Source organism: Littorina saxatilis, linkage group LG1 (assembly GCF_037325665.1).
Source record: "Littorina saxatilis isolate snail1 linkage group LG1, US_GU_Lsax_2.0, whole genome shotgun sequence".
In the NCBI taxonomy this organism is placed as follows: Eukaryota; Metazoa; Mollusca; class Gastropoda; order Littorinimorpha; family Littorinidae; genus Littorina; species Littorina saxatilis.
The window spans coordinates 62334584-62360464 of NC_090245.1; the positions used below are offsets into that span (position 1 = coordinate 62334584).

The 25881-nt window shown below is 40.9% G+C and overlaps 1 protein-coding gene across 1 annotated transcript in view; it reads left to right on the forward strand.

Moving 5' to 3' along the window:
* Positions 1–19276, forward strand: part of LOC138975852 (acetylcholine receptor subunit beta-like 1) — a 110155-nt gene extending 90879 nt beyond the window's left edge. The window contains exons 4-6 of the mRNA XM_070348623.1: positions 925–1034; positions 2112–3234; positions 14224–19276. Of these exons, the coding sequence (XP_070204724.1) occupies positions 925–1034; positions 2112–3234; positions 14224–14406 (1416 nt within the window). The 3' untranslated portion in view covers positions 14407–19276. The remainder of the gene's footprint in view (positions 1–924; positions 1035–2111; positions 3235–14223) is intronic.
* Positions 19277–25881: the final 6605 nt, after the last annotated feature.

The window sequence follows — 25881 nt, forward strand, 5'->3', positions numbered from 1 at the left end:
ACTTCCATCATCCTTTAAGCACTTGAAGTCATTAACAAGTTTTAAAAAATGTGTTAAAAACCACTTAATGTCTGAGTAGTTTAACGCCTTTTGATTTACCACACTTAGTATTACGTCAAAGATATGCTGTGCATTGTATATTCTGAACATAATTTTGTTGTACTATTGCTACATGTTCGATTGCTACCAGCTTGTATTTATAATTACCTGCATAGTATGCATTTGATTTTATAGATAACCACATATGTATGCTCTTCATGCCTCATCTTCATCATCATCATTATCATCATCATCATCGTCATCATCATCATCATCGTCATCTTTATTATCACGTGCTGAAGTTTTCCGACCTCCTTTTGTCGGTTAACTTTTTAACTTTTTAATTTTTAATTTTTTAATTATATAATTGTGTGTCTATGCGTCCCAAGGACAGATTGTAAGAAAAGGCGTAGCCTTAAGTCTTAATCCTTGTTAAATAAAGTTCAATTCAATTCAATTCAATTCAATTCAATTCTTTCTCTCTCATGCATGTGTATTCAGCATTGTTTTCACTACGTTACATATACGACGCTTAATATTTGTGTATAATATGTAATGTGTAAATATTCATATGTTGTTGTTTTTCTCTACCTTTTTTTCTACGTGAATATCCGTGTAAATATGTGATCAGATTAGTCCCCTCTCTGGGCGAGGGCTGGTTGAAAAAAGCTCGTTGTATTGCTTATGCCACAACCCTCGAAAAATAAAATGTGATTTGATTTGATTTGATTTGATCTCTCTCTCTCTCATTCAAATTCTGTAATGAAATGAGCATCAAATACCGTGTACTTTCCACCGGCTGTAAAACTGTGACGGACATTTGACCATGTTGTGTTTTGCAGTTGCCCTGACTTAACGCTGTATTTATCATGCCTGTGTGTGCAGTACTGGAACGACTACCAGCTGTCGTGGAACCCCTCTGAGTATGGCGACATCCGCTCCATACGTATCAAGCCGGAATCGGTCTGGGTTCCTGATATCGTTCTCTTCAACAAGTGAGTGCAGTTTGTCTGCCCCTGACCTTAAATGTTACTTAGGCTGGCTCGAAATTATTATTATGGCAGGCGCTTGAAAGCCTTTTGACGATGAATAAATAATAGCAAATACTTAAACGCATCGGCGTTGGCCCCAGTACCCCCCCCCCCCCGGCACACACACACACACATAATGACACAGAGACTTGGGGCTTGTAGGAGACAATTTCCCATTCAGCCCCTATACACCCCCTTCCCCGACAAACACACAAGATATTCGAGATCCCCTTTCACCCTGTGAAAAATCAGAATGAAGGTGATTGAAACGTTGTGTTTCCTCCCAGATAACAGGAACTCTCACTTCAAGTTTCATGAAGATCGGTCCAGTAGACTAGTTTTCTCTGAATCGCTCTACACATACACACACGCACACGCATACGCACACGCACACACACACACACACACACACGCACACACACACCACGACCCTCGCCGCGATTCTCCGTCTATGTTAAAACATTTAGTCAAAACATACAGTTCATCCCAGAAGTATATGTACTTCTTGTTCTACAACTGAAAGTGTTATTACGGAAGAATGTAGAAATTATGAATCAAAGTTTTTGGGGCATAAATTAACCAGATTATAACAAAGAAAGAGAATAGAAAGGACAGCACTTATCCTCGGTCAAAATATAGTATAATACTCCTCCAGTAGTTGGAGGACCCAGACGTAGGGAGGATGGTGGTGGTATTCAAGCAAAAAGACTTGTAACATTGAGAAAACAACTGAACATTCCATAATTGTGTAGACTTAGTCACTATTTAGCCTAATAATTTCAAAGTGTTTTGAAGTGCACCTTGTCGCAACACAAGTGGAAGTTAGAACAACCTAATACAAAGGTAGTTGATAAACCCCACTATTCTCAAGCCCAGTTATTTTTGTAAGTTCTGTTTTTAGCTTTCAGGCTGTATCACACTGTCATTCTCAGAAAAGGAACATTCTTTTGTGATAGTGCAGACACGAATGTAGTTTTTTGTTTTGTTAGTTGTTATTCCTGTCCTCCAAACAACACAGTTTTTGTTCTTGTTTCCTTCAAGCGCTGACGGGAACTACGAGGTGTCGTACAAGTCCAACTGTGTCATCTATAGCCACGGTGAGATTCACTGGATTCCACCTGCTATCTACAAGTCGTCCTGCTCCATAGACGTGGAGTACTTTCCTTTCGACCAGCAGGAGTGTGAGATGAAGTTCGGGTCGTGGACGTTTCGAGGCAAGGCCTTGACTTACGCCTTTCAGTACGGCATGGATAAGCTGGACCTGACCGACTACCTGAAGAGCGGCACGTGGGACATCATCGACTGTCCGGGCGAGATCGTCACCAAACCGGATGAGTTCGGCGAGTCCAAGCAGATGATTGTGTTTAAGTTCATGTTGAGACGGAAGACTCTGTTCTACACCGTCAATCTCATCATCCCCTGCGTGCTCATCTCCTTTGTCAGCGTGTGCGTGTTCGCGCTGCCGGCAGACGCTGGCGAGAAGATCACCCTGTGTATCTCCGTCTTGCTGGCCCTGGTCGTGTTCTTGTTGCTGGTCTCCAAGATCCTGCCGCCTTCCCTCAAAATCCCGCTCATCGCAAAGTACCTCCTCTTCACCTTCATAATGAACATAGTGGCCATCTTGGCCACCGTCATCATCATCAACCGCAACTACCGCACGCCGCGCACCCACCGCATGCCGTACTGGGTGAGAGTGGTGTTCCTCAACCACCTGCCCCGTTACCTCTTCATGAAGCGACCCGACCACGACGAGCGCTGGCAGCCCAAGCCCTTTACGCCGCCCCCTTCCTATCACACCACGCCTGAGTCGCGACGGGTGAACCTCAACCTGCGCACCTCAAACGACCTGCTGGAGCTGACGGAGATCCACCACCCTCATTGCAAGCTGAACACCTCGTCCTCATCCACCTCAGCCAGCGCAGGGAAAACAAACTGTCGTGACCCCAGTCACACGCACGGTCACTCGGCGGCTGGGGGTCACGAGGCGGGGACCCACGCGGGTCACGCACCCTCCACGCATGCGTACCGCCGCACGTTCGGCAAGTCGCGAGGAGACAGTGACAGCCGGGACTCGGAGTTCCGCATGACACCGGAGATCTACCGAGCCACTGAGGCCGTGCAGTTTATATACCACCACCTCAAGGCGGAAGAAGAGTACTCCACTGTGAGTATTGCTCCATTCTTACAGCCACACAGCACTCTAATACCTATCTAAAGATGATACTTTAAATCAATAACAGCTCCTAGCTAAATGTTACTCTATTTTGTTCCATTGCGTTTCAGTTAACCTGATATATTTTCTTGGATCTTTATTTTGAATGTGACAGTGGAAGTAGCTGGGGGATCCTTTTTGTTCATCTAAATACAAATATATCAGACACAAACGTTAAAATAGGGGGTTCCCCAAGGCAGTGTTCTTTTTCCACACCTGTTTTCTATCTACATAAACGACCTTTCTTTATCTTTAAATGATCTCTGTGAATTATTTGCTGACGACACGACTATTCACATATCTGATTCAGACATGAATTACGTATCGGAATCACTACAGGAAAGCGTCAATGCTCTCCTAACATGGTCGTAATTCAATCATATGGCCATTCATCCCGGACAGACAAATTGTATGTTAGTATCGACCAGACAAAGGAGACATTCCCACCTATTTATATGTTACAATCAAATTGTCCAGGAAGTGAAAACCGCGAGGTATTAGGATACAATATTGATCATAATCTCTTCTGCATGGGCAGCTCACATAACGATGATGTGTATAATTGTCTCTAAGAGAGTATACCTGCTAAGTAGAATAAAACATTTCCTGCCAGAATAGGCGAGAACATTATTTATCTAAGCTCACATTTAAAATATTATGGATTATGCTTCTGCCAGTGCAAATATCACGAAACCCTTGTTTACTTTACATAAAAGTGCAATTAAATTAGTGTTTTAAAAACGTCATACCAATAAGCTAACTTCACACATTCCCAGAATTGATCTATTTAAAACCAATCTGGTATTTTCAGGAAGCTTGGTACAGTACTCCTCGGATAAGGTGACCCCCCTTGGGACCAAAAAAAATCGTGATCTTATCCGAGGGACACGTTAACCGATCCTCGGATAAGATCAATTTCAGTAGAAAAAATTGATCTTATCCGAGGAGATCAGAGTTTAGTTTGAGGCCTCATAAAAGACTTCCCGCCAATTGAAAGTCAATGACGTAATAATGGGCAGATCCAGAGAGAGACACACACTGACATACTTAGTACTGACACTGACACAGAGACCACCAGCTGCATTAGAGAGACAGAGAGGAGGTGAGGTAAGACAGACAGACATAGAAAGAGAGGAGAGACACAGACAAACTGATCATGACAGACAGAGATAAAGAGAGGAGACGGAGAGAGAGACATAGAGTTAACAAGTCGCGTAAGGCGAAATTACAACATTTAGTCAAGCTGTCGAACTCACAGAATGAAACTGAACTCACTGCATTTTTGCAGCAAGAGCGTATACTCGTAGCATCGTCAGTCCACCGCTCGATGCACAGGCAGTGAAATTGACAAGAAGAGCGGGGTAGTAGTTGCGCTGAGAAGGATAGCACGCTTTTCTTTATCTCTATTCTTTTTAACTTTCTGAGCGTGCTTTTAATCCAAACATATCACATCTATATGTTTTTGGAATCAAGAACCCACAAGGAATAAAAAGAAATTGTTTTTAAATCGATTTCGGAAATTTTATTTTAATAATACATTTTATATTTTTAATTTTCAGAGCTTGTTTTTAATCCGAATATAACATATTTATATGTTTTTGGAACCAGAAAATGATGAAGAATAAGATAAACGTAAATTTGGATCGTTTACATTTTTTTTTTTTTTTTTTTACAATTTTCAGATTTTTGACGACCAAAGTCATTAATTAATTTTAAAGCCACCAAGCTGAAATGCAATACCGAAGTCCGGCCTTCGTCGAAGACTGCTGGACCAAAATTTCAATCAATTTGATTGAAAAATGAGGGTGTGACAGTGCCGCCTCAACTTTTACAAAAAGCCGGATATGACGTCATCAAAGATATTTATCGAAAAAAAGAAAAAAACGTGCGGGGATATCATTCCCAGGAACTCTCATGTCAAATTTCATAAAGATCGGTCCAGTAGTGGTCTGAATCGCTCTACACACACACACACACACACACACAGACAGACAGACACACACACACACACACACACATACACCACAACCCTCGTCTCGATTCCCCCCTCTACGTTAAAACATTTAGTCAAAACTTGACTAAATGTAAAAAGAGGGAGATCGAGAGAGAGAGAGAGTAGGGGGGGGGGGGAGGAAATTAAAAGGAAGAGAGAGAGAGAGAGATTGGAGGCTGAGAGAGAGAAAGAGACATGATAGAAGAGAGAGAGATGGCCAGAGGGGCAAAGATAGAGAGAAAGAGAGAGAGGAGAGGGGTCGGAGACAGAGTGAGAGAGAGACAGACAGAAACAGAGACCATGAGAGAAGAGAGAGAGGGGGAACGAAAGAGAGAGAGAGAGAGAGAGAGAGAGAGAGAGAGAGAGAGAGAGAGAGAGAGAGAGAGAGAGAGAGAGAGAAAGAGAGAGAGAGAGTCGCGTAAGGCGAAAATACAACATTTAGTGAAGTAGCTGTCGAACTCACAGAATGAAACTGAACGCAATGCAACGCAGCAAGACCGTATACTCGTAGCATCGTCAGTCCACCGCTCATGGCAAAGGCAGTGAAATTGACAAGAAGAGCGGGGTAGTAGTTGCGCTGAGAAGGATAGCACGCTTTTCTGTACCTCTCTTCGTTTTAACTTTCTGAGCGTGTTTTCAATCCAAACATATCATATCTATATGTTTTTGGAATCAGGAACCGACAAGGAATAAGATGAAAGTGTTTTTAAATTGATTTCGAAAATTTAATTTTGATCATAATTTTTATATTTTTAATTTTGAGAGCTTGTTTTTAATCCAAATATAACATGTTTATATGTTTTTGGAATCAGAAAATGATGGAGAATAAGATGAACGTAAATTTGGATCGTTTTATAAAAAAATAATTTTTTTTACAATTTTCAGATTTTTAATGACCAAAGTCATTAATTAATTTTTAAGCCACCAAGCTGAAATGCAATACCGAAGTCCGGGCTTCGTCGGAAATTACTTGACCAAAATTTCAACCAATGTAGTTGAAAAATGAGAGCGTGACAGTGCCGCCTCAACTTTCACGAAAAGCCGGATATGACGTCATCAAAGACATTTATCAAAAAAATGAAAAAAAACGTCGGAGGATATCATACCCAGGAACTCTCATGTCAAATTTCATAAAGATCGGTCCAGTAGTTTAGTCTGAATCGCTCTACACAGACAGACAGACAGACAGACAGACAGACACACATACACCACGACCCTCGTCTCGATTCCCCCCTCTATGTTAAAACATTTAGTCAAGTTAGTCAAAACTTGACTAAATGTAAAAAGAAGGAGATCGAGAGAGAGAGAGAGAGAGAGAGAGAGTAGGGGGGGGGAGGAAATTGAAAGGAAGAGAGAGAGAGAGAGAGAGAGAGAGAGAGAGAGAGAGAGAGAGAGAGAGAGAGAGAGAGAGAGAGAGAGAGAGAGATTGGAGGCTGAGAGAGAGAAAGAGACATGATAGAAGAGAGAGAGATGGCCAGAGGGGCAAAGATAGAGAGAAAGAGAGAGAGGAGAGGGGTCGGAGACTGAGAGTGAGAGAGAGACAAACAGACCAGACAGAAACAGAGACCATGAGAGAAGAGAGAGAGGGGGAACGAAAAAGAGAGAGAGAGAGAGAGAGAGAGAGAGAGAGAGAGAGAGAGAGAGAGAGAGAGAGAGAGAGAGAGAGAGAGCTTCCAAATATCTCAAATCTTCAACAATGTCTTTTATTTTGGCCTAAAATTGGCACTACTCAAATATCGCTTATGGCATTCATTACAACATGAGGTCAATTCTAGCCTCATGCACCTCTGCAGAAGGGGAGCGGGCACACTGCAGTTACATCTGTCATCATCCACGGGTCTCACTCTGTCAAAGTGGTTTCCGTTGGCAATTATGATTGGTTCAGCGACTTTTTTGGCGGGAACTATTTTCCAAGTTTCATGTGCGAAAGATTTCCTCATCCTCATCCTCTTTGGGGTAAAATAATCGGGCCAAATAATCTGATGACGTTTACATTTATGCGTCACTTCTCTTTTGACGTCATATGGAGAAAAAAAACCTCTGTCAAGGCCGCAAAATTGGGAGATTTTTTTCCGTTTCAGTTTCGCTTGATCTTAAGCGGTAGTCTTCTGCATTTAGAGACCAGAACGGGGGTCACCTAAAAAGAGGTGTTCCCGTATCCGAGGTCACGCTAAGCGAGGTTTTCTTAGTCATACAAAGAAGGCTTTAGGTCGGGACCAACACCCTGATTGATGTTATCAGAGGTGTGACCTTAAACGGTAGTGACGTTAACCGGGGAGTACTGTATATCATTCTGTTCCTACCATAATGAGGGTAACTGTGAACATGAACTCTTTCAAAAATCAACTAACCTTAACACCAAATTATAAATGCTTTCATGAATTAATTACTCTCGATTTCAACAAAAAGAGAACAACTGTAACCAGGTTTGGGGTTAACTCTCAATTTCTTCTAATATAAACTTGGCCAAAAAATTATTGCAACAATTTTCGCACACCAAGAAAAGCATTAAAACGCAATTCATTTTAGTTAAACTTTTTATATGCTCGAAAAGGTAATTATGTCAGCTGTACATATCATTTGTCCGATTGATGGTACTTTGTATAGGCATCCCGTGACAGCCATAGCTGCTCAAGTTCTCAATGATTTGCTTTGGAAATTTCAGAAGTTATGACCAATAGGCTGACCTAAATCGGTGTTTACTTTTGCGAATGTGTATATAATAAGCGTGTTGTATTACGTACATTTTCCGAAAGAACTAAACAAATATTCATATTCATTCAGGGGTTTAGGTTAAAAAATTGTGCCTTTGTATGCTAAGCAAAAAATTAATGAGGCAATAGGTACCAAAGTTTGAGGCAGATCCGAGTGCTGGTTTACATTTGCTGGAGATGGGAACGCGCAAGAAAATGTATCGATCACCGTCCTTGGTAATGCGTACAGTAGCTGTGGAGATAAACTGACCTTGGCCTGTGCTTCCTTCGCTGCGGGTCACAAAAGCGCAACTCACCGAGCACAGCGCGCCGGAACAGGATAGTAAGCACAGGCCCAGGGGCCACTTTCATAAGCAAGAAACACAGTCGACCAACTGCAGTTCTGCCGTGTGCTGACAAAACCGAGTAAGTCCATTTTTTTCAAAAATGATATTTTTTGTTCATCAAAGCTTAGAAATTAAGGCGCACCTTATGTGTAAATTGTGACTTTGTAAAATAAATAGATAAGGAGATATAAAAAAGTAAGTCCACACCTTAAAAACTGTTTAAAGTACATCTGCCATGTGCTGACAAAACCGAGTAAGTCCATTTTTCCCCAAAAATGATATCTTTTTGTTCATCAAAACCAAGAAATCAAGAAGCAGCCTGTGTGTAAATTTTGACTTTGTAAAATAAATAGATAAGGAGATATAGAAAAGTAAGTCCACAACTTCAAACATTTCTCCAAAAAAATTACATGTCAATTTGCTGGTAAAACCAAGTAAGTCCATCCACCAATCACAAGAACCTTTATGACGCTATAACCAATCAGAATGCAATGTTTTTGCCAGTATGACGTCAAAGTCAATCCGAATATTCTTGCGGCATTTTACTTGTTAGTAGGGGTGCTAGTTTTGGTGCAAGCATGGCTGCTAAAGAAGAAGTGTTGTCAAGATAAATGACAAAACAGTGAAAATAACGTTAACATTACGAATTTGCACAAGATGGAGAGAGAGAGAGAGAGAGAGAGAGAGAGAGAGAGAGAGAGAGAGAGAGAGAGAGAGAGAGAGAGAGAGAGAGACTAAACAGGGAGAGAGTGAGAGAGGGGAAAGAAATCAGGGTCGAGGGGGGGGGGGATGGAGGGAGAGAGAGAAATAAAGGGAAAGAGGAATTAGGGAAGGAGGAAGAGAGTAAGAGGGAGAGAGATAGCGAGAGAGGTTGGGAGGGATAGAAAGAGAGATGGAGGGAGGAAAAGAGAGAGATAGGGAGGGATAGAGGGAGGGAGAGAGAGAGAGAGACAAGGATCGTCAGGAGAATTATATATAAATAGAGAAGAAAAATGTTTAAAATAAAACGTCATAAGGTGACGTCATTATGTCTCGCCTTATCGAAAGAGGTCATTTGTGTGTTCTAAACTTTAAATGACGTCATTTGTGAGTTCTAAACTTAAAATGACGTATTTTCTGTATGGGTCGTCTGACAAGAATTTTAAAACTATCATTATAGGAAAATTGGGAACCCCTTGGACTTACTTGGTTTTGTCAAAACATTCATGCACACTTAAAAAGTTGTTTTTGGTTGTGGACTTACTTGTTCATATCTGCTTATCTAAGCACTCTAAAAAGTAGAAATTAGCACACAAGATGCGCATTGATTTTTTCTTTTTGATGGACAAAAAAATATCATTTTGAAAAAAAAAAAAGACTTACCAAAGTGGAAGGTCGTGGGTTCGAATCCCGGCCGCACCTGACGGGTAATTAAGGTGAAGATTTTACCGATATCCCAGGTCAACTTACGTGCAGGCCTGCTGGTGCCTTATCACCCTTCGTGTGTACACGCAAGCACAATCCCGCAGTGGGGCACTGCGGTTATGAAATTAAAGGCCCCTCCTGTTTTTGGAACCGCAGGAGCTTTCTAGTTTGCTGTTAGGTAGATTTTTGGTTCCTCTTTCCTGTCATGCTCTCTTTTTCTTCATGAATTCTTTTCTTTTTTCTGCCTTCTTGCTCATTCACCTGTATTTTTTCCAAAAATCTCTTCTCTTGCCGCTTGTCTCGCGATTCATGTATAGTTTAATCTGTTAGTGTTCTGATGTAAGTCCAGCAGTAGATAGGTTAAGCCTATTTTAACATACTGGAAACTGGTAATCTTCCAGTAGGTATTAATTTAGTTTTACTAAAGCCTGCTGGGACACAAGTACTGGGTTAGTGCATTTGTAAACAGGAATCGCTTGACAAGTGGCCCCCTTCATCCCCCCCTTCCTCGTCCTGATATGGCTCTGCGTAGTCGGCTGGACGTTAAGCAACAAATAAACAAACAAACAAACGCAAGCACAAGACCAAGTGCGCACGGAAAAGATCGTGCAGTCCAAAGCAGAGTTCGGTGGGTTATAGAAACACGAAAATACCCAGCATGCTTTCACCGAAAACGGCGTATGGCTGCCTAAATGGTTTTGTAAAAACGGTCATCCACGTACAAATCCACTCGTGCAAAAGCACACGTGTACGTGGGAGTTTCAGCACACGAACGCAAAAGAAGAAGAAGAAGCAGAACTAAAACGCCTTCACAAAAATTGCGTCCTCGCTGTTAAAACCCGTCAATCGGGACAGTGAATGTTTCCGTACCATGTCCACACGGCACCTGAATTGCTTAATATCAATTCAAACGTAACACATCTATAAATAGATTCAGGAAACATTGACACCTGCAATAAAATCACTTTCGTGTCTGTGCTAGCATTTTAATGTCCAGAAATATTTCGTAATAACAATTTCAAGAAACGATTTTTAAGACATCAAACCCGGGTAAATAGTGTTTGATTTGAATTTCAAATAATGTGATTTAAGGCTGTAACTATAGTAGTAACCGTACCACCCAAACTTACAACAACAAAACATTACCGGAACAAAAAAACATGCTGTGTAGCTTAAAAAATTGTACGTGAATAATATGTATTTTAGCAAATCACCGCAATTTGATATGCTCATCATTCTCCAAGGCACTCAAACTAACACTCACGTACACAGTCATACACAAGAACCAGCTTTTATTCTTGACTGGACATAGTCCTTAGATCAAGACTGGTTTTAATCAGAACAAACACACAAACGCACACATTGTTACAGGTTCGCTTCGAAAGTATCTGTGAGAATCGTACTGAAATGAACCAGAGCGTTGTTTAGAGATCAAATAAGCAAAGGGAAGTAAGCGCTCTAATGTGCACACGACATGTGTAATAGAGTAAGCGAGAGTTATACGGAACGTTTCTCCTGGCACCTGAGAGAATAACGCATTGAAATGAACAAGCGTCTTTCATCCTCAAAAAAGCACTACTTTTCTTCCAAATGTTTTGACAAAACCAAGTAAGTCCACTTGCTTAGATCTGTCAAATTTTTTAGATCTGATATAATGGAAAAAAGTGACAAAACCAAGTAAGTCCACAAAATGCCCAACAAAACAAAAACCATCCATCAGATCATTATCAAACTCGGGTTGTAAACGTACAATAATGCTATTTATCTTATTATCTCTGTAGGTTGATCAAGATAATCGTCACTTTTGAGAAATGTAATAAAACAGAAAAAGTCGTTTATCTCAGAACTAGCTTCAGTGGACTTACTCGGTTTTGTCAGCACACGGCAGAGTTGTCCGAGAGAACCACACTAATCCGACGTTATCGGGTTTCACGAACAAAATTTCAGTCGGCCGACTGCGGGTCGTCTCACCGGAAGTCGGCCAAACACGGTGATGCTCTCCCCCCAACACTGTGTTCGGCTTACTGCGGTAAACCGAAAATAAATGTAATTATCCGCACAGTCAATGGCAGAATGCTCACACTTTTTTGGATTGTGAGCCAAACCTTGTGATTGTTCTTCGAAATGTAACTATCATGACGCAGTAATCCAGGAGACAAGTCAGGGTTATGTCTTGAAGACGTCACATTATGGCGTAAGAGGGTTAGACGTCACGCGAAGGAATTACTGAAAGTCTCGGTCATTGTTATTTTGAGCGGGCCGAGACTTGTTTTTTCTTCAAAATCGGCCATTTCCACGTGCGAATGAGCAAACGGAAGTGGTAATGTTGCTAAATTTAGCCCTCGACTTGGCCATTCGGATTATTGGACAGTCGGTCGACTGCGGTTGTCCGCGGGTGACGGTGATTCGCTCATGAAACGCGCTTTTCGGTGACCCGGCGATCAACCACAGTCCATCGACTGGGCAGTCGATCGACTGTCAGTCGGTTCACTGCTATCTTATGAAACTGTTAGTCTCCACGGGTAGTGTACTCAGTACCACTGACGGTGATCGATAATTGTTCATGCGTGTTCCCATCTCCAGCAAATGTAAACCAGCACTCGGATCTGCCTCAAGCTTTGGCACCTATTGCCTCATCCATTTTTAGCTTAGCATGCAAAGTCACGTTTTTGTAACCTAAAACCCTGAATTAATATGAATATTTGTTTAGTTCTTTCGGAAAAGTTACGTAATACAACACGCTAAGTATACACATTCGCAAAACGCAACACACATTTTGGTCAGCCTATTGGTCATAACTTCTGAACTTTCCAAAGCAAATCATTGAGAACTTGAGCAGATATGGCTCTTTGGGTGGAGGACCCCCTCAAAAATGGCCGCAAAACGTGCCTTTTTGGGCCTCTAAAACGGTTGACACCTACCGCCTTTGGCAAAAGGCTACATAAAGACTAGAGAAATCAGGTGCATAAAACAAAATGTTCTGAACAGGAAATTGAATGTCCTTTCGAATGGTTGTCAGAAATGTTTGGTTTGTGCATATTCTGATTTTTTGCAGATTTTAAAATACGGGGCTATGTTTTTTGTCAGGTCGATTTTAGGGGTGACCTTGTTTGACAGGCTGTCACGGGATGCCTATACAAAGTACCATCAATCGGACAAAATGATATGTACAGCTGACATAATTACCTTTTCGGGCATATAACGTTGAACTAAAATAAATTGCGTTTTAATGCTTTTCTTAGCGTGCGAAAATTGTTGCAATAATTTTTTGGCCAAGTTTATGTTATAAAGGTATGGGTTTGCATACGCATCGGTTTTAGTCCATCTATGTTAATCACACTAGTTATTTGTGAATACTTAAACATTTTGTTTCCCTGTTTTGGGCGAGGGCTGGATGCAAAAAAAAGGATGAGATGTATCTTTGTATTTCTAGAAATCGATTTTTATCATATATTTTCTAACTTTCTTATTCGTTGCGAAAAAAGAATAAGAAAACACAGAAACTGGAATATTTGGAGATTTGTAATGATACACTGACAGTATGAAATCATTTTTCTTGCTTATAGGCCTACTTTTAATTATGTTGTTTGAAACCGCTTTGTGCATGGGACATCTTTTTTGTCCAAAGGCACAGTAAGCCTCCCGCGTAAACCATCACAGATACTGTCAGCTTTTACACACAGTACAAGCACCCTTTCGTTTAAACACTCACCGCTTGAGAACATCCTAGGTGCCCTACGTAAAGAGTGAGCAATTTTCAAAGAATTAATTTTTGCATGGCCAGCCGGATTGTTCAGTACTGTATCACAATCGGACGCCTCGTTTTGGTGCTAGACCTAACTTTTAAAATCTAAATAATAAATTACACAAACATTCTTAAATCATAAAAGAATTCTTTTTTCATCAAGACAAGATCAGTACAATTCAAAGTTTTGAAAGTTTGAAAAAACAAAAGCCCGGAAACGTGTCACGCAAAACGTCTTTCTCGTAGCAGACGACGGTTCTGCATAGCGCCAGTTCCTTTGAACGGTCAACCTCCACCGCTCTAGTTCGTGTGACTCGCAGCCGTTTGTTGCGTTTTAGATTCAGAGGTACACAATAACGTGCTATTGCAGATAAACTTACAGCGAGTCGCATTGAAAATACAAACTGACGACTAAATTGTGAAAAAAAGGAAACTGGATCACACGGGTTCACGATGGCTCAGGGGTAAGATAAACCACACAAAAATAAATTCTTTGAAAATTGCTCGCTCTTTACGGAGGGCACCTAGGATGTTCTCAAGCGGTGAGTGTTCAAATGAAAGGGTGTTTGTACTGTGTGTAACAGCCTGACAGTAGCTGTGATGGTTTTCGGGAGGCTTACTGTGCCTTTAATCATTGTGTTTCTTTTTATCTAGAGAACAAGCACATTGAAAGAGATTATGGAGATCCTTGAGATTCTCAATTCCATACTCAAAGCATGCAGATCGAGGCATGCTGACGTAGTGATTTGTTGTTTTCAGGTGTTGGACGACTGGAAGTACGTGGCGCGAGTCCTGGACCGCCTGTTGCTCTTCGTCTTCCTGGCCGTCACCTTCAGCGGCTCCGTGGGCGTGCTAATGAATGCGCCGCACATTTTGGAGTACGTGGACCAAGACAAGATCATCGCCAATCTCCTCGAATACATCGATGACAAGAAAGGATAGTCCTTGAGGACCGAAGAAACTATTGCTCACCACCAGTTCGAACCGAAAACAGAATAAGATCTGAGCTCCGTAATTTACGTTGCATGCCCTTTGCTCCGAGCTTGAGAAATAGGCTAACCGTTCAAACTGTTCTTAACCGAAGAACAAACCACGAAAGACCCAAACAATTTAACAGCAGCTCTTAACTCTTTTGCCGTGAAGAAAGTGACTGAACTGTTTCACAAATCTCTAGTGGATTTAAGAAAGCTTGGGCTCTCTACTGACTGATACGCTTGTACCTGCAGAGCTATTGAGTATAAGATGATGAATGCACAACTATTATGTGGCACTCCCGAGCTCTGGAATAATTGATACATTGCTATAATTTGGTACTCAACGGAATTACAGGTAAGATCTTGTGCTGTGTGATTCTAATGAAACAATTAGGGCCACGCAGATTCATAAACAATCATGATCTTGCAAGTTCTGTTGTTGCCTTTATAATGACAGGCCGGAAGCCATCAGTATCAGCTTTGGTTTTGAGAGAGGTTTCCTTTGGGACAGACAAAGCGACTGTGATTTTATTTTCTTGCTGTGCGGGTGCCAAAGATTTTCCAGAAATTCACGGAGAGTACTGGAGGCAGTGACGGTGAATTTTCATTTTGTGAACAAGGAAGCTTGGAAAACCGTCAAACATGCATTTGTCTGATTTTGGATAAGAAAAGTTGGTGCAGCTGGTTGGGTTTGTGTGCAGAAAGGGTGTCGGATAACTCGTTTATATGACCTTTTTGTAGCTAGTGTAAGAGATCTCATTTTTTGATTTGCATTCTTAACATGTTTGAAATACTGATGACGTCACACTCCCGTGTTATGCTCTGTCACAGTGCTTCCAATACATAGTTCAATATATTGTGCATGATAACTTTGAATGACTGTGCAACGCATCAGCATAATTTCATCGAAGCATTATCGCTTGGTCCCCAAGTTCAATATATTGTGCATGATAACTTTGAATGACTGTGCAACGTATCAGCATAATTTCATAGAAGCATTATCGCTAGGTCCCCACTCTGCGCGTCAGCCCGACAGTTTCCCCATGAAGATATTCCCGACGGCTTGTTTGTGTCATGGTGTCCCTCCAACAGCTTTCCACTCCGTCATATCTTACCAGAGTTAGTGACACTGCTTGTCTCTGTGTGTTTAAAAAAAACTCTTCCCTTAATGGTTTTTTTTCTCTCTCTCTCAGTATTTCAGTATTACACCGTCTCTTGATGACAATTTCTTTGTCCAGTGTGTGACAAATCGTAACAGAACTGTTCTATTTCGCTACATTACTAGTATCATCTAGCCAAGTGTTTCTACTGCAGGTTGTTGAAGCGGTCATTAGGTCATATGTGCATTTTTTGTGATAAGTCTAACAAATAAGAACATCTACAATTAGAGAGGACAGACCTGACACAATTCTGTTATGTTTTTGTGTAGTCAAAACTACTTTACACATTTTGTCCGTTATAACAATATAGGTCCAAACAGTATTTATTTATGGACTCAATGTTCGAGGTAGAAACATTTGTTTCTGATTGCCTTTGATCATCCGGTGATCGACCGATCGATCGACCGATCCCCTCATGACCATTGTACTATGGTACAGGCGCTGTGACAAGAGCATACTTAAAAGTTGACAACCATGACCATCGTCCTTGCAAACAATGGTCAAAAAGAAATATAATAGCATTCTGCCCAACACGTCGTCTTGGTTTTCCATTGTCGAGCGTGTGTAAAGTAGTGTTAGGTCGGTTACACACGTAATTAGGTCGTTAAGTTAAACGTCAGCATGTAAATAAATGGTAAATCTGCCACATTACATTGTCTCACGCGTGTTTGAACGATCGTTAACAGCGTCCGCTTATTGATTTGCGTGTAACAATGTGATATCTTTACTTTTTGATGTCATTTACCTTTTTCATACTTTATGGGTTTGAAAAAAGGTTTAATGTACGCGTGTTTATGGTACATACGAAGTAGACAACGAAACAGCGTTAGGTGATTCGTCTGACTAAAAGTGTCTTGCACCTGTTCTTTTACACGCGTGTTTAGGAAATACAATATGACGAGGATTGAAATACTTTGATATTCAAAATGATATACAGGTTAAATAAACAAATCTACAACAATAACAGCACACACACATTCATACAGTTGAAAATTGACCAAGACGTACTATTAGACACAAACTGAAGCGATTAACAGCTAAGTGACTACTTTGAAGCTTTGGTGTTGTTAGTGTTTTTTTGTGTTTTTGTGTCTGTGTGGTTTTGTGTGTGTGTGTGTTCATCCAGTACATATCATATGTTAAAGGGGATCAGGCCCAAGGGCTAGATTAGTCGTGAAGGCCAACGACAGCCAGTCTGGAACTCGAGACGAAAACCAGCGAGTCGAAACCACCAGTTCATTCACACACATCACACCAGGCGTTAAAAGCTTTCGATCTACATGGACCATCTTCTCTGAATTCGAATCAAACGACCGGAGAAGTAGCAAACCTCAATCGCCTTGTCAAATGCTCCCTGCGGCGCAATGACTTCACAAACGGTCGGCCTGTTCTCTTTGCCAAGAACATTTTGCGAAAGTGGGTCACCCACAACGTGCAAAAGGTACCTCTCCCTCTTTCTATGAGGGTCGCCTTACTTTGGCAGTACTCTCCCAGTAAGTTGTTTTCTTGTAGAACACCTTGTGTGTCCATTTGGTAACATTTCAGATGGTGGTGGGGGTAAAGCAGGGGTGTCATCACAAAGGAACTCTGAAGAGAATTTGGATACTGCGTAGACATATATATGTTCGAGAATGTAATAGAAGAGAACAAACCAAAGTGGATGAACGTGAATCACCATAAACATCTTGGCGTCATTTTGCAGAATAGTTGCAAGTGGGGTTTCTAAGTAAGAAATATCTAAAAAAAAATATATAAAAAAAAGTAACCTTATTAATTAACTGTTTATAAAGATATAATTATTATATATTAATACATATTAAGTCTTAATAGGCTGGAAATGATGTATACATCTTTCGTTCTTCCATATTTTGACCATGCAGACATCCTATGAGATAACTGCACTGAACACTTGTCAATTGAACTGGAAAAATTACGTTTGGAAGGAATTCGGATTATATTTGGTGGTGTGCGTGGCGCCAGCCACACAAAACTCTATAAAGAAAGCAGATTGTGTAACCTAAAAGAAAGACGGAGAAGACATAAATTGATTTCATATTATAAAATGGTACATGGCAAATGCCCTCATTATCTATTACATTAATTTTTGTTGCCAGCTTTAATTTAAGATGTTAACCCCTATCATAGAAGAAGACCGTTGGAAAGAAGAGTCCCTGCGTGCAGAACTGAATTATACCGTCGATCTTTTATACCATCTACCACTTTCCTTAGGAACAATTTGCCTGACAACATTAAAACAACTAACTCAATCAGTGAATTTAAACACTATTTAATTATTCCTCACTATAATGTACCTGCCTAGTATTACTGCGGTAAAAGAATGGAAGAGATTCACCACTGCAAAAAGCGCCTAAACATGAGTAATTTGAATTCTGATTTGTGCAAACGCACTTCGCGTGCGGCTATTTGAACGAAACCGCTGACCATTATTTGACACTTTGCCCTCTCTACGTAGATGCTCGCCTGTCTACACTAAATGCTCTGCCTGTAATTCGTAAATTACAGACATGTTGATATTTTGTTAAATGGTAGCGAAAACCTTCCCCTTCGCACTTACAAGTTTATTTTTGAAACTGTACAATCGTTTATTTGTGAATATGGTCGTTTTTGACTCACATGCGAAGCAAAAGTGAGTCTATGTACTCACCCGAGTCGTCCGTCCGTCCGTCCGTCCGTCCGTCCGGACGTCCGGCCGTCCGGAAAACTTTAACATTGGATATTTCTTGGACACTATTCAGTCTATCAGTACCAAATTTGGCAAGATGGTGTATGATGACAAGGCCCCAAAAACATACACAGCATCTTGACCTTGCTTCAAGGTCAAGGTCGCAGGGGCCATAAATGTTGCCTAAAAAACAGCTATTTTTTACATTTTTCCCATTTTCTCTGAAGTTTTTGAGATTCAATACCTCACCTATATATGATATATAGGGCAAAGTAAGCCCCATCTTTTGATACCAGTTTGGTTTACCTTGCTTCAAGGTCAAGGTCACAGGAGCTCTTCAAAGTTGGATTGTATACATATTTTGAAGTGACCTTGACCCTGAACTATGGAAGATAACTGTTTCAAACTTAAAAATTATGTGGGGCACATGTTATGCTTTCATCATGAGACACATTTGGTCACATATGATCAAGGTCAAGGTCACTTTGACCCTTATGAAATGTGACCAAAATAAGGTAGTGAACCACTAAAAGTGACCATATCTCATGGTAGAAAGAGCCAATAAGCACCATTGTACTTCCTATGTCTTGAATTAACAGCTTTGTGTTGCATGACCTTGGATGACCTTGACCTTGGGTCAAGGTCACATGTATTTTGGTAGGAAAAATGTGTAAAGCAGTTCTTAGTGTATGATGTCATTGCTAGGTTTAGTTATTTGACCTTGATCCTAAAGGTCAAGGTCATGTCAAGGTCAAGCATGTGAGTCGTATGGGCTTTGCCCTTCTTGTTGTTGATTTGACTTGGTGCGCATACTCATGTAAACAACCTGACAACCCTTATTTTGTATGCACTCTCCAAATATGTCATTGGCGAACTACTGCATATCTGCCACTGGATTACAATGAATCATTTACTATGTAAATTCTCTTTTGTATGCGCTAGCCACTTTCATCCTTTACATGTCTCTACCGTTCGTTTTTTCCCCCATCCCCCCCCCCCCCACCCCCCCCCCCCCCCCCCCCCCTCTTAATCTCTTTCCCCTGCTAGTTTTGTCTTACTCTTTGCTGGTTTGCTTTGATACAAATAGTTCTATAGTATACTATTTATGTTATGTCCGACATCACACGTGTGTTATTCTCCAACTACGTAGAGCACGTAATAATATAAGCGTTCGCTTAACTTCGTGTCCCTATTATTTCTCGTTTTATTATTGTATCATGTTTAATTGAATAAAACCTTGTTTAAACCAAGTAGATGAAAACAATTACTGAAAACATACCCCCCCCCCCCCCCCCCTTGCCCCTTAAGTAATCTAAGTTTAGTAAAAGAGTAGAGGTTGAAGATCTAGCAAAACGATCTATGGCCTTCGAGCTAGAGTTCTCATTCTGCCCACGACACAAAACAATTGTTTTTGTGACAGAAGCAATCGTCACCCGTCTCAAGACGGCAAGCGGACCGGAAGTGAACCCGACAAGGTCACACCTCTCTCGGCTGCTGGAATGATCGTCTACGAACACGGGCATCCTATTTTCCAATCTTGGGCCCTTCACCGACGCCCCGTGTTAGTGCCCCCCGGGAGCGCGAACAGTGGCGGCGTCCTGCCACAGCTGCTGTCTGGCCCGCAAGTCAGGGCGGCGGAACATCGATTGGCCGTGTGTGGTCAGTGGATACTGATGGGACACTCAGACGACCGATGGTCAGTCATGCTAGCAAGTTAAAAAAAATAGTACATTTTAAGGGGCTTATTGTCCATCAGGTCTTAATTGCCTATATTGGACATGAATTGGTTTATACGATTCGAGTTTTACGCCCTCACGGCTTTTTTGATGTTTGCGTGTTTAGGTGGTATCAGCCATCTGCACTTATGGTAGAATGACCAAGATCTTTAACGTGCCATTGTGGTGACACGGGGGTGGGAGATGGATACCGTCTCGGGGTCTGCACATAAAGTTGACCCGTGTCCGTCCCGGCCCGGATTCGAACCAGCGACCTCTCGATCACAAGTCCAGTGCTCTACCACCTGAGCTACCCGGGCCCCCAATGCTAGCAAGACGAGGACAAAAGGCTGATATAGACAGAGGGCAGTGCTTGTCGATGTAACAGAAATGCTGTTCCATTTTCTTTTCGAATAGTTTTGTTCTAAAAGGCGGAATCACTTTAAAGTTAAAGAAACTGCTGATACCAATATGTTGCTATCTACATTAACAAAAAGATAGAGAAACACACAAAAACCTCTGTTGACACTGGTGTAAGATTCCGCGTCAAATCCCTGAAATGAGCTACAGAAGTTAAAACACACACACACACACACACACACACACACACACACACATGACGCGTGTCGGGGGCAGTGCTCGTCAAACTCTTTGTAATGGCAGTTGACTCTGGAGGCAGGAGGCATACGACTCCAACTCATGGGAACTGTCCACCAAAGTCCGCGTTAAGAGTTGCTCGGAACGCTGGCAGACAGAGAGAAAGTCCGTTACAAATATGCGCTTGGTTTGTACAGTGCATAGCCCAAGTCAAGTTAAAATTTAAAGTCTGTGTACCATACATAAGGCTACTGCATAAATCCCTGCTTTCACCTTCCATGTTTTAACAGCAACGACTTCGAACTTCTGCCCCATAAATTAATGTGTGCTGCCATGCTAACATTCCAAAACATTTTTTTTTTGACAAAACTGGTCTCTAAACGTGTAACCGGAAGCAAACCGCCTTTTTAATGTGCGCAAAGGTCAACATTCAAAGAGTGTTGCACTGCCAGTACATACAAAGTTATTGTCGGAAACCGTGTCTCGTTTTATAATGGCACCAATCAATATTCCCCCATATCTCTAAATTCCTTGCGACTTTTTCATCGAGACAAGCACTTCTTTCTAAGAGAAAAAAACTAAAACAAAATCAAAACAAGTCTGCAAAATGTAGTTACATACAAGAAACCTTTTCCTCACGCTGGAATCCTGCTGATAACGCTTTCTGCAGCAGTCAATAAGTCATATTCTTCTAGAATGGAAATTTCTGTTTCATAAATTTAGAATGCAGAAAATTAGGGCTGATAGCCCTGGGCTTGGTTCCTTTTGGTTATTATGACTTGAAACCGTCATTAATCACTCCATTTTTCAATGATGCCGAAAACTGGTATTTCTATCTTCTATCAAAAATGAATAAAAGAAACTAAGTTATATATCTTATGATAGGTTGAGAAGAAACGCTTACCTATCGTGCCGCCCACCCTCGCTTCTACTTTACATGGCATTGACGTTTAGAAATGCGCACCATAATGACCTTCTTGTCGCTGCTTCAAACAGTGGAGGTTTTCTCACAGTAAAATCCAAATGCCAGAGTCTCACTCAGTTCGTCTTCGGGACACCATGTAACTCTTTGTAAGCACAAGGAAATGTACGGAATTATTAAGTCTTTGGTTTGAATCTGCAAACCCATAGTTTTGGTTGGTTTGGATTTGGGATAGGGGTTACTATTATAAGTATTCCAGAACCGTACAAATGTATTGCTGGAGTCTAAGTTTGCATTCGTGTGCTTACATTATTTTATGTTCACATATATGTTCGAGGAATGTAACTGGTGTCCAAGAAATTGTTTACTGTTTTTAATCCTTTCTCGTGTCAAAAGTGTGTGAGATTTTAGATTTTGTTTATTATTCGTATCACGACGATTTGGAAGAAAAAGCTTAGGTGAAGGGAAAAGGAAGAACAGAAAAATTGCCGTTTGGACGTTTACCTCAGTGGTGTCGTGTGAGCCCCCTCTCTCCTCCCCCCCCCCTTTCCAAAACCTCCTCATCTGCCTCCTTTCTCCCCACCGGTACCCTACACACGCACATGGAGACTCTTGGTTCAACAAGCCAACGCACAATGTTTGAGGTGACTCAGATGTTTTCACACAGAGGAGCTGGGGTCACTCATTCTTTGATCGTCTTACTTTTTCTTTTCTTTCATCTCGGATTGTGAGTTGTTCAACTTTAGAAAATGCACTGGTTTACTGTTCAAACTATTGATTATGATCAGGTGACAAACTGGCTAAACTGTAGAACAGATGGATTGACAAGTTTACTGAGTGAAAGCTTGACTGTTCTGCCTGCAATATCCAGCAGCGAGTGCTCGCCATGCCGTCATCGTGCACTGCTGTACAATTCAGTGCAAGTATTGCATACAAAATGCTGTAAATAAATTGCCAGGTGTCTGTTCCAACTAGCAATAATGTAGGTTCCTCCTCCTCTTATCTTGCAGTGGCAGTTTCGCCATTACACCAAGAAAACAACTAGTGCGGATGAGCGTTGCCCGTTTGTACTTGAATGTGTAAGGACCTGGTCTAGCCTGTACTCAGGTATTTTTAGTGTTCTGTTTACGAACATGGGTTCCTCGTCTCGTGAAACGTCCTTCACTTGAAGAAATAAGTTTTCCACACCCTATTGTAGACGTTTATATTGTATTTGCAACCACCTTATGCAGTTTCTGAATGACTTGTTATTGTACGAACAACTCTGTGTGTGTGGGGTGTGTGTGGGGTGTGTGTGTGGGGTGTGTGTGTGTGTGGATGGATGTGTTCAGCATTCAATGAGATGTTTTTAGGATCACACAGATCTGTGATCTGAACCTGAAATATGTGATCATAAATTTGTTTGCTTTGTGTTTGAATTCATCTATACTACCCGTCATAAAAAAAACTAGGCAGATACGTTTAAGTATGAATCTTTGTGACGAGGCCGTTTATTGTAAAACCAGTTATTTGACTGAAAAGGTCATCCATTCCCCTGCCATAGTCAGCAAACAGATTGATTTTACGTAAGGTGTCTATACAGTGGAACCTACAACACCAAAGTCAAATTCGCAAAAGCAAGGTTCCCGCGTTAAAATCGACAAAAAATGAAAAAAGCTAAAACGCAACAAATTTGGTATGTCATTGTCAAATACAATCATATTTGTATCCAAAACAGTAAGTATATTCTCCTATGTTGACTAACAATGACATTATGGCATGCTGAACGTTGTATGTGCCATTCCTCTCAGAAGCCATGAATTGCGGTTTTTGAAGCCGTTTTAGTGGGTAATGAGATGAAAAACGGGACATTCCAGTAACAACTCAACGCAATGCCCTCCAACTTTAGGTAAGTTGTGCTGAGACATGTCTTAAAGTACACCCGGAATCGTAAGTCATTTAAAGCATTAGTTCCGCTGTTATGCAACATGCCAGAAAGAGTTTTACAATTGTCGGTAGGTGTTTGCAGACACGATGAAAAACATAGTTTTGTATGTATTCTTAGAGAACAATAACAGATGCACCACAGACTCAAATGTTATGTTCATCCTTAAACAGACATGGGTGAAAGAGGATTTCAACGCGAGAGTACTCTTTAAGAAGTAGGCTCTTTCATACGCGGACAACAAATGACACCCTATCCCTACGGCTATTACCCGCTAAAACTGCTTCAAAAACCACCTATTATGGCTTCTGAGAGGAATGGCACCTACACCGTTCAGCATGCCTTACCGTCATTGTTAGAAAATATAGGGGAACAAAACTGACTACTCTGGATACAAATATTATTGTACTTCCCAATGACATGCACAACTTGATGCGTTTTCGCTTTTCTGATATTTTGTCGATTTTACCGCGGGAACCTTGCTTTTGCGAATTTGATTTAGGGGGGTGGGGGGGGGGGGGGGTGTGTCTGTGTTGTAGGTTCCACTGTAAAGACCGTACCTTATGTAAAATCAATCTTTATATTGTAGGGGAATGGATTATCTGGTTTTACAATAAATGGCCTGGTCACAAAGATCTGCACTCAAACGCATCTGCCTAGTTTGTTTATGCCGCGTAGTATTTCTTGTAGTGTATCTTCAAGTTGGCGTTATGTAATCACTTTTGAATAAATTCTTGTAGAGTCCCTTCGGTTAGTTTATACTTTTGTTTTGTTGATGTTGTCAATTCATTCAGGTAATGTTGCGTGTTTTGTTTAGTATTGTTTGCGATTGCTCGTTAATTTTCTGTATGTGGTTTTATATAAACACTCATATATTTTTAATCTACATGTTTTCTTCTTAGTTTACCCATGTTGAGCTTGTCTCATTTTGCAAGTATTTGTTAGTCTTTTCCCTCATTTTTGTGTGTGCTGTATTTGCTTGCATGTCCTTCGCCTAGATATTTTTCCAGCGTGCTCCTTTTGAACGTTTCCCGAACACACCTATTCCTAAATTCCATTGTATTTTAGATGGACTAAAGAATAAGCATTTTTAATAATTTGAAACTAATGAGAAGCGGTTGTCCCTGTGCTATTCATTTAGAAGTTTCGCCATAACACTGTACAGCATATTACACACCCATATGATTAGTATGCATAACTGTTATTTGTTGGTCATGTCATGAGACTGTGATTTGTCTTTAATCCGGCTGACTTACACAAGATGCACCTACACCATTTGGCGGAGATTTATTGACGTCCCTTCCTACCATGTGGCTAGAGCGTGTCGTTGAACACGCCCAAAAGCGCCTAGTCGACGTTCGACTTCAATAGCAAGATGTTATAAAGAAATCCACAACACGCAATGCGATAGATCACTGAGAAAAATGCCATTGTTCTACAATGCATGAATGTTAATTGAATGTACGAGTCACTTTTGTTTTTTTGTATTTCATTGTAAACAATGCTGAAGTTATTTCTGTACCCAACTGATGTACATACTCTAAAAATACTTCGGGAGACAAGTTTCATATATGACGTTTTGGTTTCATCACAGGAACGAATTATTTCTGAACAAAGAAACTGAATTATTTTAAGAACAGCCGTGTATGCATATTCATGCTGTATTGTTTTGAGTGGCAGGCAGAATATATGAAGGCTATGTGAACATGTGTCTACATTATATGAGGAAATTTGCATAAATTAATCTGTAACATGAATTCCTTCGCTTCATGGGTAGTCATGTGTGTCTGTGCATGCGTGCGTGCGCCATTTGTGTTAATGTGTCTTTATTTCTTTGTACATCTGTGCAAGAGAGTTGGAAACAAAGTTAGAGTGATCAGTGTTCGCTTCGGCGATTACCTTAGACAGTAATTCGACACAAACATTCGTTTCACAATGCAATGTTTAACAGCAGAAGTCACAACCAGGTTGACTGAAGTTTTCTGTATTATCTGTGGGTGTTTAAAGATTGCATCGAATGGTGAAGGTACCTATGCAGTATTTGTTTTCAAAACGACACTTTCATTTGTTCAAAGAGGTTTTCAAGTATTGTGTTGGAATCAGAACATTTTGCCATTTAAAGTCGCCCTGAAACTTGTATCAATGTATAACATAAGACACGAATGAATCCAGTCACGGATATGTACAAAGGCAGGAAATATCGCTGACTGAATAATGCGTTGGGACCCGTCAATACGTCGTTCTTTGTTCCTGGCCCGTCCACAGTATACATATAAAGATGTCTACTACAAAACAGTGTGTATATACTGGACTGATGTTCTGCCAAACCATACGTGACCCTCCACAACGGAATGAGTCGCATGTCACCTTTGCATGATTTTCATATTTTTACATTTTCTGAAAGGTTTTTTTTATGCTTTATCCAGTGGTGGAAACCCTTTT